This window comes from Filobasidium floriforme, assembly GCF_021052385.1.
Source record: "Filobasidium floriforme strain CBS 6241 chromosome Unknown HD553scaffold_10, whole genome shotgun sequence".
Lineage (NCBI taxonomy): Eukaryota > Fungi > Basidiomycota > Tremellomycetes > Filobasidiales > Filobasidiaceae > Filobasidium > Filobasidium floriforme.
The window spans coordinates 214,418-228,249 of NW_025763631.1; the positions used below are offsets into that span (position 1 = coordinate 214,418).

At 49.5% G+C, this 13,832-nt stretch overlaps 4 protein-coding genes across 4 annotated transcripts; 2 read left to right on the forward strand and 2 right to left on the reverse strand.

Moving 5' to 3' along the window:
• Positions 1–982: 982 nt before the first annotated feature.
• On the reverse strand, positions 983–2,275 carry HD553DRAFT_323768 (uncharacterized protein; the record flags this gene model as incomplete). Its single annotated transcript, XM_046181436.1, has 5 exons — positions 983–1,186; positions 1,434–1,634; positions 1,715–1,821; positions 1,862–2,016; positions 2,184–2,275. The coding sequence occupies 5 exons, from the start codon at positions 2,273–2,275 to the stop codon at positions 983–985; spliced, it is 759 nt and encodes a 252-aa protein (XP_046036793.1).
• A 1,647-nt stretch (positions 2,276–3,922) lies between these two features.
• HD553DRAFT_323770 (uncharacterized protein) lies at positions 3,923–5,354 on the forward strand (the record flags this gene model as incomplete). The annotated part of the gene is made up of 5 exons (XM_046181437.1): positions 3,923–4,046; positions 4,484–4,793; positions 4,880–4,889; positions 4,930–4,955; positions 5,111–5,354. 5 exons carry the CDS (start codon positions 3,923–3,925, stop codon positions 5,352–5,354), a joined length of 714 nt encoding a protein of 237 aa, XP_046036794.1.
• Positions 5,355–9,540: 4,186 nt separating this feature from the next.
• On the reverse strand, positions 9,541–11,006 carry HD553DRAFT_310745 (DUF1000-domain-containing protein). The gene is made up of 6 exons (XM_046179867.1): positions 10,709–11,006; positions 10,602–10,632; positions 10,254–10,293; positions 10,112–10,194; positions 9,821–10,042; positions 9,541–9,738 (listed from the first exon to the last, which is right to left on the reverse strand). The coding sequence occupies exons 1-6, from the start codon at positions 10,963–10,965 to the stop codon at positions 9,634–9,636; spliced, it is 738 nt and encodes a 245-aa protein (XP_046036795.1). The 5' UTR covers positions 10,966–11,006; the 3' UTR covers positions 9,541–9,633.
• Positions 11,007–11,155: 149 nt separating this feature from the next.
• Positions 11,156–13,347, forward strand: HD553DRAFT_310747 (uncharacterized protein). The gene is made up of 4 exons (XM_046179868.1): positions 11,156–11,389; positions 11,454–11,819; positions 11,876–12,996; positions 13,060–13,347. Exons 2-3 carry the CDS (start codon positions 11,505–11,507, stop codon positions 12,920–12,922), a joined length of 1,362 nt encoding a protein of 453 aa, XP_046036796.1. The 5' UTR covers positions 11,156–11,389; positions 11,454–11,504; the 3' UTR covers positions 12,923–12,996; positions 13,060–13,347.
• The last annotated feature ends 485 nt before the right edge of the window (positions 13,348–13,832 follow it).

The window sequence follows — 13,832 nt, forward strand, 5'->3', positions numbered from 1 at the left end:
GGGGCAAGCAGCTCCACAATACAAAGAACGATATCTACGAAATCACACATGTCCAGAATCACATTGTACAGCTACTTGTTGAAGCTGCCACCACCTGCAGATGCGATCGACGTGAATCCGGCAGCACTGTTCTCGGAGGGCAGATCCTGGTCGCTGTCGTCCTTGTGATCGGATTCAGAGCTTCGCGTCTTGTCCCAAAAAGTGTCCCATAAGCGTGCCGACTAAGCGGATATCAGAGTCAATGTCAAAATGAGAAAGAGTGTCGATTGTAAGCTCTCGCTCCTTAAGCCTGATTACTAGTATGAGAACTTACCTTCGCCTTGTCGATCATGCTCAACAATTCCTTTTGCTCACGGTCTGTCTGTGGCTCTCCACTGGCACTCCCAATCTCCATACAGGCGCCGGTGAACACGGAGGAAGCGGATCCGTCTGGATTCCCTTCAAGATCATTCTGACTGTCGCTTCCGTTTGCGTCTTGAGAACGGTCGGAAGGTGGATGACCTGGATCCTCCTCGACTTCTGCCTCTTTCGCTACATCTAACGCAAATCCGATCGCGTTTGGGCCTTGTCTCAATATTTCATCATACTGACCTTGTCCCTATCGTGTTGAGACGAAAGATCAGTAAGCTCCTGATATCACCAGCTCGGCGACAAGAAGAATAGCATTACGAACATAGTATTTGATCAGGAGTTGCGAATCCTCTTTCGAAAGACCTTTAGTGAGCTCGTCATCCTGGGGTTGCTGCTTGGGACTCCCGGGCATTATCAACCGTGATCTCAACTGCTGGTTCTTGATCTTAGGGAAGAGGGAAAGGAGGGTGATTCAAGCAAAGGCTCTACTACTAGAACATGCATCGATCCCCCCATAGTTTTATACTGTTCTTGACCTCCCATATATACGTTTCTTTACAAGCAGTGATCTGGCAAGAAAGCTCAGATCGCGTCATCATGGCGGAAGGGGTACACAAAGGAGCGACCTATCCTATGGTTCATGCAGACCGTCAGGGAAGCTGTATTTGTGAAAGATATGTCGTGACCGCTTGAGCAAGAGGTAGACATCCTTGCCACGCAACTCTCTAAGGCTTCTGTCCCTAGTATGGGTCGACCTATTCGCACTTGCGCAGAGTGATCCTTGTTTCAGCTTGTTCCAGCTATTACGAGACGACTCGAAACGGTCTATCATCGGCTAGGTGCATCGAAGCCATTTTGTAGCTGTCCGATAGGACGTCACGTGGTAGATGATGCCGACTCTGACCAGCCCAGCATTGTCTCTTTGTACTTTCTGGACATGAACGCGCTAGTACAACGATCTCCGACTGCCTTTTTCATCAATCTGACTCCTGGGTAACGACCGAATCAGTATGTAGCGGATCCTAACATCAATCGGCGATTACATGCAAATTAGGACTCACTTAAACAGAAATGTCAATTACCGAGTTTTTCACAAGATCCTCAAAATCAGGGAGTTGGCCCGTTTCGATAGAGGAGGCTGTTCTTGTGTCCTGGCTGCTTTGCCTCTGACTTGCATTTCCAGAAGGATCAGAGCTAAGAGAGGGTTCTGTTGACTCGGTTTTAGACGCCCGGTCGATTCCGGCCTTAACCTTTGCATGAATCTCAAAGGCCACAGTTGATCCCTACCGATCGATCAATTGACACAAAAGAGGGTTCAGCTTTTGATGAAGACCATTTTTTGCTGACGGAAAGCCATACGGACGAAGTCTCTCGTTAGAATTTTCATGTATTCTTCCGTGGGAACTGCCTTCTGGAATTTCCAAGAGAACGTAAGAGTTATCCCAACACAGGAGTAAGCTTCTAGACAGACTAGCATACGATCAAGGAAGAGTGACACAGACGAGTTTACGGACGAATGCCTCAATCACTCGTGCCTCCTGTCTTGATGAGAGGGCCCGGGCGATTCCTTGAGGTTTGTCACCTTGAGGTGGAGTGTCCGGCATCTTCAGCTGCGATCTCAAGTGCTTGTCAATCAATTCTCTGATTGGGGAAAGGGATGGCAATCTGTATAAAGGCTTTAATCGGCGGATGGGGGATCGCTTGTCCATGCTCCTGCATGCGCTGTGTATCCGGTATATATAGGCGTACACCAGGGGATAGTTTTGGGGAAGAAGCTCATATCGCGCAATGATGGCGATACAGGTAGACAAAGGAACACTCATAAGGCTTACCTCAAGTCGAGGCAAACGCTTCGCCAATTATCATAATCATGTGATCGCTTAGTCAAGAGTAGACTGCTGACATACGGTTTCCTGGCTTTCATGTTTTGGGTGACGATCTACGTCAAATCGCTATTCTCCGGAATGTGGGCCATCACGTTTAATGAGCTCGGCGGGTCGTAAAGGACATAGACTAGCACCACTGTAGGCTCTGCTTAAGAGACTTTCCCCGATCAGCACCGTCACATCACAGGCTGCTAGTAGTTGAGGACTGAAATAAGTAGAGCCTCTGCTATCTCCAGCTGGAACTTGGAAAAAAAAAATTGGTTGGTTTCCGTAGCTTTTTATGTATCAGATCGAACGTCAAGTATTTCACTCTTCCAGGTTCATGGCTGTATATGTACATCAATGGCTGTCTATATTTCTATAAACACATACGACCCCGCAATGCAAAGTGAGCTCAAGCGGTCTGAAAGCTAGAACTTCGAACTTCCTCCAGCCGTTCCAACCGATCCATCTTCACTGGCATTGGCGCCGAACACAGCAGGGATCTCCTTGGAAACGTCAGGCTGCTTGTAGGAAATACTGCTGTTGTCACCGCGCTTCCATTCCTCGAAGCTTGGAGGTTCCTAGAAACAGATCATCGGCGCGAGAGCATATCAATACGCAAAGGATTACAGATAGGTTTTCACTATCTGCTGCTTACGTCGATTGGTAAATCATCTTTCACCGACACCGGGGCCTGGCAAATAGAAGATGATTCCGCATCATCGGTCTTGCTGTCTGCACTGTTTCGTTTCTCTTCAGCCTCACGCTGAGCGCTACGATGCTCCCTTAAAAAGTTGAACTAGATGCGATAGATGCAGAGCGAGGAAAAGTTGAGTCTTTGTCTGGCGGTGTGTCATATAGTCTTGAAGCTGACTCACTTCATCAGACTGGGGGGGCTTGACCTGATGCTGCTCCAGGAACCATCGCTCGGCGTAACCAATCTCACTTTCTGGGATTTGATATCTTCGCTTGATCATCTAGAGAAAGAACCACATGTAAGCTCATAGATCCAGATCGATTCGACAAGGCTTGGCTGAGCTTGTTGTGTTGTTTACCTTGATTCTCTCCCATGTAAGCTCGACAACGGCGTCTTCCTCCTACACATAGTTGATCATTAGTGAATGCGAAATCAGTGTGTCATCGTGTATAAGTACTTACCACCGAGGAGTATTCACCCCCTGGCCAAACGATTTCAAGAGCCTTTTTGTCCGTGATGTGAATATAGCCTGGCATTTCGAGTGCTGTCCAATGAGAAACTGCTGTTGGAGAGTCGTCCTTGATGAGCCGGAAACTATCTGTCTCTAAGACCGAATGACACTCTTTGCTGTCGTCCTTATATACGAATTCCTACAGGCTTGTGGCCTATAGAAGCAGTCCATGGCGTTATTGTGAGCATAAAGGAAGACTCATATAGGGGGGCGTGGTAGAGGAAGTTGACTGCGGTAATATCCTTCGTCAGCTGGCCACCCTCTCCGCACCTGGAAAGAACCCATACAATGGCTCGAGAATGTCTCCGAAAGTCACCCTGTCATGCGGACACGTCATCACCTTTCATTCTCTCGGAGGATTCTCACAGAGAGGAGAAGCCAAAGCAATGTCCGCTGCAAGACTAGCAAGCGATGTAGCGACAAGTTGTATCTGGTGATGCGATGAGTCGCATTGTCCTGGAACTACCGAGATATTGAGCTCTGTAGAGTATCAATATGATCGCTTGGATCACAAGATATGGTTCGATAGTGCACAAGATCCGACTGTGCAGAACGCAGATCTTCCAGCCCAAGATTATAGGGATGTTTGCGACTGGTAATGAGAGATCGAATCTCGCCTGTAAGAGGGTTCCGTGTCGAATTTATACTAGGCAGGGCAGAACGCACCTGTTGACAGCGTTCAGGTATAATCAAGACAGTTAGCATATGATCGGTCGAAGCGCACTTCAATTCACCTCTAGTTGTGATGCAGACCTCACATATATGTCTGCTTTGGGGCAGGCGAAGCTACACGATGCCCGTCGCCGGATTAAGGCGATCCACCGAAGCGAACCGCCCATCAAGTTATATCATATACCTTGCCCCGTAGATTACCAGGTGCCATCTAGTGGTCGCTTAGCCCATACTCAAATTCCTTCAGAGATCTCTCCGTGATAGGCAAGCTTTTCGCTTTAGCTCCGTAGTCCAGTCTATACGGCTAGACATGCACAACAACACAGATTTCAAGGTTATTCAATCATTGATCTTGGCATCTCGTATTTCGTGTCTACAACTAAGTACATCAATCCGCTCAACTGAGGTGTTACGTCAATTCCAACGAGTATGTACTCGTACACTCTCATAGACAGACCCGTCATCGCCAGGCTGTTGGGGAGCCGATTGTGCAGTACTTCCAGGCGAGTTTCACACCAAACGGTAAGATCATCCTGGTGAATTCCTTCGTCCCTGTTGCCAGATTGAGCCACATCACCCAAGTCGATATCATTCGCGGTAGATCCATCTTCTTTGGGCGTCGTACTGCCTTCTCGGCCCTCCTGGGACAGACACAGACATCAAGGAGATGCGTAGTTCTCGCCATCAATGTTTCGTGAGCAACCCACCCTTTCGGCAAGAAACTGTTTGCTTTTCCCGCTCATCCCTTAACTGTTCACGCTCATTGTGTTCTTGGATAAGCGTACTCTCAGTGAGTTGATCCTCTCGCTACGATATCGATGGGCCCATAGGCAGTCAGGAAGAAGCTGCGTCACAAGTAAAAAGAAGTCTGCGCGTTCTCACCCTGATGTCGTTCCAGTAGACACGTCCCCCCTATAGAGTGATGTTCGTTAGCGACCCGTAATACTAGAATACCTAGTCAGCCCCATCGATCTCCTCCGCCAAACCCTGCTTGGAAGCCCTTGCTCAAAGGTGCCAAATCTCTGACACTCAGCTTGCAATGAACAGCCCGCATAAAGATGATCTTGGACAAGGTAAGATCCCCAATATCGCCGAGGGTGTCAAGCATGTCGGCTGCGACTTGTTGGATGTACTCAGGCGCATGAGGAATTGGATGTTGCAAGGTCAAACTGAGCTCTTGACAGGTGATCATCAGATCCTCGGTGACGGTGTAGAACTTTTCCATTGTGCGCGATCTGCAATCTGTGGCTCCTGAATTGTAGTAGGATATTGAATTGTATATTGTATAGTTTGTATACCATATGCCACAATCAAATACAAGAGAGCGAAGGATGTATGAGGGCATCTTCAATCTCTTTTGCTCTCGAGGGGAATGCACTGGCTGCCTGGTAGTGATGGAACGAGTGCTCCTGGCTGCATGTCCTGAGCCTTGCCGCCTGTCATTCCGTGAGGTGTCGCCGATCGCCAACGAAACTTTCCCCCCCCCCCCCCCCCCCCGCTCTGATTTGCTCCGTCACTTACCCTAATGGTGACGCCGAGTTTCAGCATGTCGATGTTACGGCTGTTGTAGTAATCCGTAAGCTGACACTTTGCATCTTCCAGATCATGGCAAATCGGCCCTATGGTGTATACAATTGGCGTGATGTCATTTCTTTGGCTTTTCATGTTGTTTGTCCTTAGGTACCGTAGGCGAGTTGCATTGAACAAGGGAGACCAACCGATAAAGATATGGTACGGAGCCTCCAGGTTTCGCTTTAAAGACCGGCTTTGACCCTCAGGGCTGTGGCGGACTTGATCATGCACTCATAACAAAGAAAGACGGGATAAAGGCGTTCTTGTGGACTCAACTCGTGGTGCGGCCGAGTACTGTGAGGGCCGCCATTCAGAATGTTCCGAAAACTTGCCGTATGGATCACGTCTCATCAATCACCTTTGAGCCTTTCGGAGGATTCTCAGGTGACGGAACTTCAGGGTCTTGGCCAAGCAACCAAGTCGCTGACGTCACTTGTGTACTATAAGAGACACGTTTCTCCTGATCAAGATTTCCCTCGCTGGTAACGCCCATCCAAGATCGCTCTCGAGGCTTGCAAGTCAGCTGTTTCAGCCCGAAAGCTTACACGCGCGCGCCAATCATCAAGCGCCCTAACCTGAAACAACCGTTCGAGTCACGCGCCCCAGCCTTTGGCTCTGATCTTTCGTTTCGATCGTCGGAGCGGGTCTAAAGTCAATAATGTACTAGTACGCGGAGTAGGGACACGCGCAGGAAAAGAGGTATAGAAGGTGGACGTGCAAGCCGAATCATCGAAGTTCTGCTAGCGAGAGTGCTGAAAACAGCGCAAGATGGATACACAAGCAGTGACAAACAGGCCGACAAACAGATTGACGAGCTTGATCACAATAGATCACCATGATCGATCGAAGTCTTTGCGAATGTACTCGAGTACACTGATCAAGGAGAAAATGGTCTAGTTCTGACTAGATTCGCCTTTGCTCCCGGAGGCCATGGATGAACTCGCTTCTTCAGTCTCTGTCAGTTCTTGCGACGTTGTCGACTGCTCGGGCTGGCCGGAACTTTCTTCACTTTTTAGCTGTTGGTTCTCTAGCTCGTCCTTGATCTCCTGTATTACGCATAATCAGCCATATAAATAGCGCAGCCGGCTTCTTAAGAGCTTGGAGTAACTGATAAAAAGACCGGTACTTACTTGCCATTCTGAAGAGCCAAAGTTGATCCGTTTGTTCCGGATCTTCAGAACAGATCGTTGCATATCGTCATATGTATGCAACCCGGATGCAACAATCAATAAAGGGAACTGACCGTCGAAAAGTAGTCGCATTTCCTCCTGATATCGTCTTCATCCGAGTAAGAAGGAAGCTTGAGTATACCTTGGGAGATTGTCTGTCGACCAGGGTCATCGAGAGGCGCTCCTGCCCTAGCGGAAACAGACTGGGTTTGGCGAGGCATATGTATGTTTGGACGCGAGCAGAGGGATGAGGATGTGGCGATGCCGTAAGCGCGGCGGCACTGACCATAATCGATGTCGCTCTCTTGCGAGGGGGTGTATTTATATCCATTTCGACAAAAACGTCGATTGAATCGTGTTTTCCAGCTACCGGTCAGAAACAGTAAAAGGACAGCATATCCTACGTGCGGTCAAAGGAGATCTGAGACAAAACAGGGATTCCTCATTCGCTTCAAAAGAAGCGGCACGGCTTGCTCCAGCAAGGGTAGAGGTTCGTCGATAAGGCTCGCTCAACTTTGCTGCATCGTGATCCCGACACAAAAGGAGAGTCGCAACATGTGATAAAGGATCAGGGCGAAACCCAAGCGAGGATACCCGATCTGCTCACCTTTTTCCATGAAAAGAAGCCAAGGCTCCGCATAACTCGCTTCTGCCAGCCTGGCGAGGAGGAATCAGGATAGTCGACAACGTTGAAGCAACAAGGCGCCTAGGAAATAGGCCTCACAGCTGTCCGGTTTGCACGACTTAAGTGTGATACGGATAGGTGGATGTTCCATATGGTTATCCCTTGAAAAAGCTGGGTGTTGAGGGTTGTGTAATCGGGTAGAGTTCATTCGTATGCTCTCTCCAGGCGTTCTTCCTTGGCAATGGTCATCTATGTAAATCAATCTTGATGGCAAGTGATCTCCTCCGGTCAAGATCAAGAAGGGAAGAGGTACTTCAGGGCCTCAAAGAGCTTGGCCACTGAGGTCCGAAGTTTCGGCAATTCTGAGGTTGACGGCTGGGTTTCCCGTCAGTCATCGAATGAATGTTCTTGCCGTTGGTCGCCCTGTTAGTCCTCGGGCGGGCTCTATGTGATATCTGGTACGTCGAAACCAAGCCACAAGGCGGCTGACGCCACCGCAGAAGGCTTGAACAGAGAATTGGCAGACAAGCCATTGCGCAAATAAGTTGGTCTGCCTCCCTTAGAAGCGCTGCCGACTCTTGGGTTGACATTGGGATAGTTGTCTGTAAATTAAACGGCGACGATGGGGGCGATGGCGGAGAGCTCGACGGGTGGTGAATCTAGACGGCGCTCTGAAATGCTCTCTAATCAGAGCCTCATGCAGAGCCGCCGTAGCGCTGTGCATTTGAGAGCAGTTCTGATATCGATACTCCAAAATCCACTCATTGCGGCCGCTACGGACGATCACGACTGGAGGTCACAATAGAATACTGTGACGAGATTAGCTGGACGGACCTGCTGCAAAGATCGGTTTCATGTATCAGCTCGCGAGACGCCTTCGGTCAGATACCAGCATGATGTCGTCCGGACCGAAGACTTTGAATAGGAGCCCGGATGGAAGTGTCCTGCTATCGGCTTTCTGAGGAGGAATGAATGCTCGAAGCCGTCAAGGTGTTGTCTAGGGACCTGCTCGAGTTTCACATGCCATTTTTCTGCTCTGAAAGACGAGGGAAGCGCGTGCACGAGGTATTAATCATTTTACTATCACCCCTACGGCATAGGCTCGATCACGCCCGGGCCCATCATGAAGCTATCAGTTCAGGCGCTGTCATTATGACGACAAAATCGTGATATCTTCCTACTTCAGTACAACTTTAAACATTCTGCGAAGAATCCGCCACAGCCGACACAGGTCAACACGTGCTTCTGGCGCCTTCACACGTCGAAGCGGGACGAGCACAGACAGAAGCCGATTCGGAAGTCGAGGCTGTCTTCTTCGTAGTAATGGTACCAGTACTATGGATGCTGCTTCTCTCTGACGATGGAGAGACTGACTCCTCGACGGGCTGGGCGAACTTCTTGGCTCTCTACATAGCAAGGACCTCACCGCGTGATAAGCGCCATCGTGCTAGACAGTCGTTCCAAGGTATCTGACTCACGGTGAAACTCGATGATTGCACAGGTACATGTTTCTTGACCTGTGCAGTCATCTCATGAGTACCAATTCACTCGATGGTCTGGCAGAGAATCTCACCAAGGATCCCAACTCTTGCTTCCTCAGAACTGAATCACCCGCCTTGTTGTGTTCGTTTCGCAGGTCAGAAGGCATGTCGCGAGAACTGGAGCAATCTAGAACAGTGACGTTGAGGCTGAACCACCACAACAAACGGCCTCGATAGAGGTGACCATTGCCTGTATATGTACGCGCGAGATGTAACTTGTAACTCGAGAAGCTTATTGATCTCGCTGACGTACTGTATATCGATGCACTTCTGACAGCTTCTCGACTTGCACCTCCTGTTTACGCGCTAGTCAATCCCTTAGAACCTCGAGCGCTTGCTAATAAGAACTCGATGACTGAAAGGAAGGTCTGCAGGAGCTATGCAGCTCAAGGTCGCGTTCCAGTCTGAGAGCAAACTTCTCGGTGGGCCTGGAGCGTGCTTTGCGGCCAACCGGTTGACAGCAAACATGCTCGTGTTCGCTGTCGCAGTTTTGTATCACCGGGCTTTTCTGTCAGCTACGATCCTCAGATAGCTTCGCATATACGTAACGTGTCATCTCGATTCAGATCTCTCCGCTTTTTTTCGGCAATAGACGTCTTGCATCCCCACGACACGAAGAGATACATCTTACATACCCAACTGACTACCTCCTACTTGCTCTCGCAACTTGGCATGATCACTCGGATTAGCCTGAGCTTCGTATAAGATGATCCCATCCGGATTCCGCGTAAGCTAAGGACGCATCGCAACCAGAATCAGTACCGCAGTCACCTATACCGAGCCTATCGTCGAAGAGGAAGCATAAACCACTCACCTCGTTCCACTCTCCCTTGAATCCAACATAATAAACCCTCGTAGTCTCGTCCTCGCCATCCGAGATGTTGTTGGGGAAGACCAACTGTATCGAAGTCACCGCGGAGAACTTGCTTGGCCTCAAGGCGTATTCCACAGATTCTCGTTGCGGCACGAGCTGGACGACTTCTTTTGCGGGTCTGTCGGAGACTGAAGAGAAGTCTAGGCCGGGCTCGTTGACGTACTATAGGATCATATGGTTTTGTCAGCGAGAGGCAAAGGGCTGCACAGCGAGGCGGAATCGAAGGCTTACGAGGTGGCATGATTCAGGTGTCAGATCTCCGGGTCCCGTTTTCAGAATGATACTTCGGAGCTTGATCTGAGCCGTAAAAGGGACTGAACTGAAGTAACGATTAGCGGAGTGCGTTGCTGGAGAACAGTTGTGATAGACTCACTGTTGATGATCAAGCTATCATCCGCGTCCGATTCGCAGTGCTGATATCCAGAACGTCAGGCGCAGCGATGGTACATGACCAGCCGATGGCATCCATGATTGTGTAAATGAGAGTTGAAGAGGTTTCGTTCAGGAGAGTCGTGCGTAAGGTGATCCAGTAGCCCCGAAAACAGAGAAGGTTGTGGAAGGAGTGGTATCCAGCGAGGATAAGCCATTCAAGATATACGGATTGAGGAGACATTAGTTGCGGTTCCGATATATCAGATGAGGATATCATTATGATTCAGTAGAATGTTCTATCAGCGATGGACTACTATTTGCCTGTGGTCGATTTCTGAGGCAAACTGACCTGCAACTCGTCTTCCCGCAAATCCCACGGTCTTAGGATAAATAGCAGGATCAAATCAGCATTCATGATCGCGGCTCCGTATGAAGCTATATTATACGGCGACTCACTTGATCACATTCTTTCCAGCTTCATCTCCTCCGGCAGCGTTCAGAGCCCTGACATGTTCCCGATCGATCTTGCTGTAGAGCGAGTTCTTGTCACCAGCATTCGGATCGCTGCTGGGCAGGTCGTGGGCGTGCGAATGGTCGTGTGTGTGATCGTGATTGTGAGCTTCGGATTGGCAAGACATCGCGGGTATGACCTGTAGCACTGGACTGCTTGTATAGTGATATCCACGATAGCATGGGATGCATGTGATGAGCATGAGATTATGAAAGGCTAGGTAGCAAGCTAGCAAGATGACCACCAGCCACCAGCCTCGGTTTGTTGACGATTCGTCATAGAGATCACGTGATGCACGATCCGTACGTGCGAAGACCGTGAATCATCTTTACCTCTTAAGGGGGCTAATGCTCAAAGCTTGATCACTTTGAGGATATCACTCGAAATCTATCGTTGATACTGTTGCGGGTCTCTACTGAGCTACCCAGCTGCTGATCTGCTGCGTATGTGATACGGCACATCACCACTCTCACTACGTACAACTCAACACAGCACACCGACGACAAACGAGTCCGGGGTGTCGACCTACTGATCCGGACTGATCAAAACGTCTAGCTTCGAACAGATCAGCCGTTTCGAGATAGCTGAGCGATTGTGATACAAAAGGCTACACCAAGCCAGCCACTGTGAGCAGGTCCTACGGAATCTCGTGTCTATCTCCGCTAAGGATTGTTTGGCTGTTCTCCGTAGATTCTTCTTCCAGCTCGGCCCGTAGACCCATCCGAGGAACGCCGGCCCAATATGACCTCTGATTCTGCATCAGCCGACTCTGCGGCCCCCGACTATGACTCCTCGGAATCTTCATCGTCCGCCTCAGAATCGGAACTATCATCGTATGCGAGCGATATTGGGATCCCTTCTGCTGCATCTAGGGCTATCGGAGAGAACGATCTCATCATGGGCCTGATATACGACCATGTGCCCAAGCACAAGGGAAGTGACATACTCAACGGGATGCTGCTTAGTAAACGGAGATTCTGGTCGATTGCAGCCAAGCTCTATCGGTTATGTAGCCCGAGCATTCTATCAACGATATATGACAGAGGATGTCCGATGGTAGGTCTGGAATCATTCCCCTTTCTGCCAACTTCGATCGCTTATTCGCGATGTAGGACCGTTTTATCCGTTACTGTGGATTGGTCGAAATCATGCGCGAGCCGCAAACCCGCAAAAGACTCCCGGTCGAATTGGATAATCATGTCTCGAGAATCAGAAGAAATCGAGCTCAGGCGCCGAATGTCGAAGCAATTGAGCCCACGGTTGGAAGTCTATATCGGGCGAAACATTACGTTGCTTGCGATGCCATTGGAAGAGGAATCATGGTAGAGCGCTCGAGTGACAATCTCGAATTGGTGATTCAGCCGTTCACTCGTTCAGATGGCGTTCACGATCATGTGGAACTCGCCGAGGCAACTTGCTCCACCCTTATCGAGCTCGCGATAATCCAGGGAGGCACCCACCTCACCAGCAAGGAGTTCAAGCATATCTTGAAGACGGTGGACCTGGCTTCTGGTTATCCAACCAATAACCCTTTTGTGAACCTAAGATCTCTATCTCTTAGATGGTCGGCGGGACTGCGCTATGACACGCACGAAGGTATCGCCTTGAAAGACGTCGACGTGTTGCTCGAACTCTGCCCCGAACTTCAAGTATTTCGCTGCCGTTTAATTTGCGAAGACTCGATTCAGGCGACGACGTCACGACTCGACAAAACATTCTCCACTGCAAAGGCAATGCACGACATCCACATCGAGACCTCTGGTCAGCTCGTGGAATATTTAAGTGCAATGGCTCGATTTCCCAAAGCGACACTGATTAGTAATCCCGGACCGGGTAAAAGGCTCAACGAGATAGTCATGGGGAAAATCGGGATACCGGAGCTTTCATACCGCCCCATGCTGCAATATCTGGTCTTGGGAGCCTGTCCCGATGTCACCGACCGGGCCGACCCTTACGCGATAGCTCGGGTAATTCAACGGATGCTTCCTCGACAGTGCGTCGTATCCTTCAAAGAGGAGTCCGGCTCTAGGCATGATTGGTGGGAAGCCATCAAATCAACTTTGAGGCTTCTGGTCAAAGAACATGCGCCTCAGCCCCGCGTGTACGAACCGATGACACCGGAAGAGTTGGCCGAGGCCCTCATGATGAAAAAAGGTTGAGAAAAGTTTAGGTTGAGAAAAGTTTAGGTTGAGAAAAGTTTCGTCCGGCGGGACGCTGAAAAGCGATTCGATCCGTGAGTGTTTCGTGTATCAGATCAACGCGGCGTTAGGGAACTAAATTTAAACGTTTGACATAGCAGCCTACGGGGAACTTCCTTCCAACGGCCACGTCTCGGGTCTCCTGCAGACGCAACGACAGTTCCCAGATTCTAGCTTCATACGATAGACAATGCGTTTCACTAAGTACTTCTACGTCGCCCGTAATGACGGCCAGAACGCGCCGATTTCTACATTTCCTTTTATTTAGATACTTGGTTCGTCCTGAACCCTCTATTACCATCATATGGTCGTAGTGACAGTCCGATTTATATAGAAATATAGCAGCGAGCATGTTATTATACAATCCAAAATGCTGCCATCAAGAAGTAGCCAAAGATCACGTGATTGACTTAATGACGCAAGCCGCAAACTCCATGGGAGTCTCATATCATCAAGGATCAAGAATGTACATTTTATCGCGGAGTGATATCTTGTGAGCGATATGCTAATTGCTAATCATGCCTCGTGATCCGAGACGTACGTTTTCATACACTTTACGCTTGGGGCTTGAGACCTGCGCTTAGTTGGAGCAGGTATAGTTCGATTCGCCCAGCAGCAGGACGATCTACCGGTCGGTCGGACGAGTTGCGGCGCATCATTTCAAGGTTGATTCAAGGCAAGAACGTGAGCCATATTGACCTCTATGTTTGTCTATCAACCTGGAAGCTGATTCCTAGTGATGTTATCCTCGAATGTAGGTACTCGTCAGCCTATACTTGCATTTGGCGCTGAACAGACAGCACCCTCCGGATCACTGATTGCCTAGACAACGCGAAACCCTGACATACTACCTTCTCTGCTGCTGTCTCAC

Coding starts and splice junctions, on each gene's coding strand:
- HD553DRAFT_310745 (XM_046179867.1), bottom strand. CDS start 10,965: ATGCTCATCACATGCATCCCATGCTATCGTGGATATCACTATACAAGC. Junction 10,633..10,708: donor GCTGGAAAGAATGTGATCAA/GTGAGTCGCCGT, acceptor ATTTATCCTAAG/ACCGTGGGATTTGCGGGAAG. Junction 9,739..9,820: donor TCAAGGGAGAGTGGAACGAG/GTGAGTGGTTTA, acceptor ATGCGTCCTTAG/CTTACGCGGAATCCGGATGG.
- HD553DRAFT_310747 (XM_046179868.1), top strand. CDS start 11,505: ATGACCTCTGATTCTGCATCAGCCGACTCTGCGGCCCCCGACTATGAC. Junction 11,820..11,875: donor ATGACAGAGGATGTCCGATG/GTAGGTCTGGAA, acceptor TTCGCGATGTAG/GACCGTTTTATCCGTTACTG.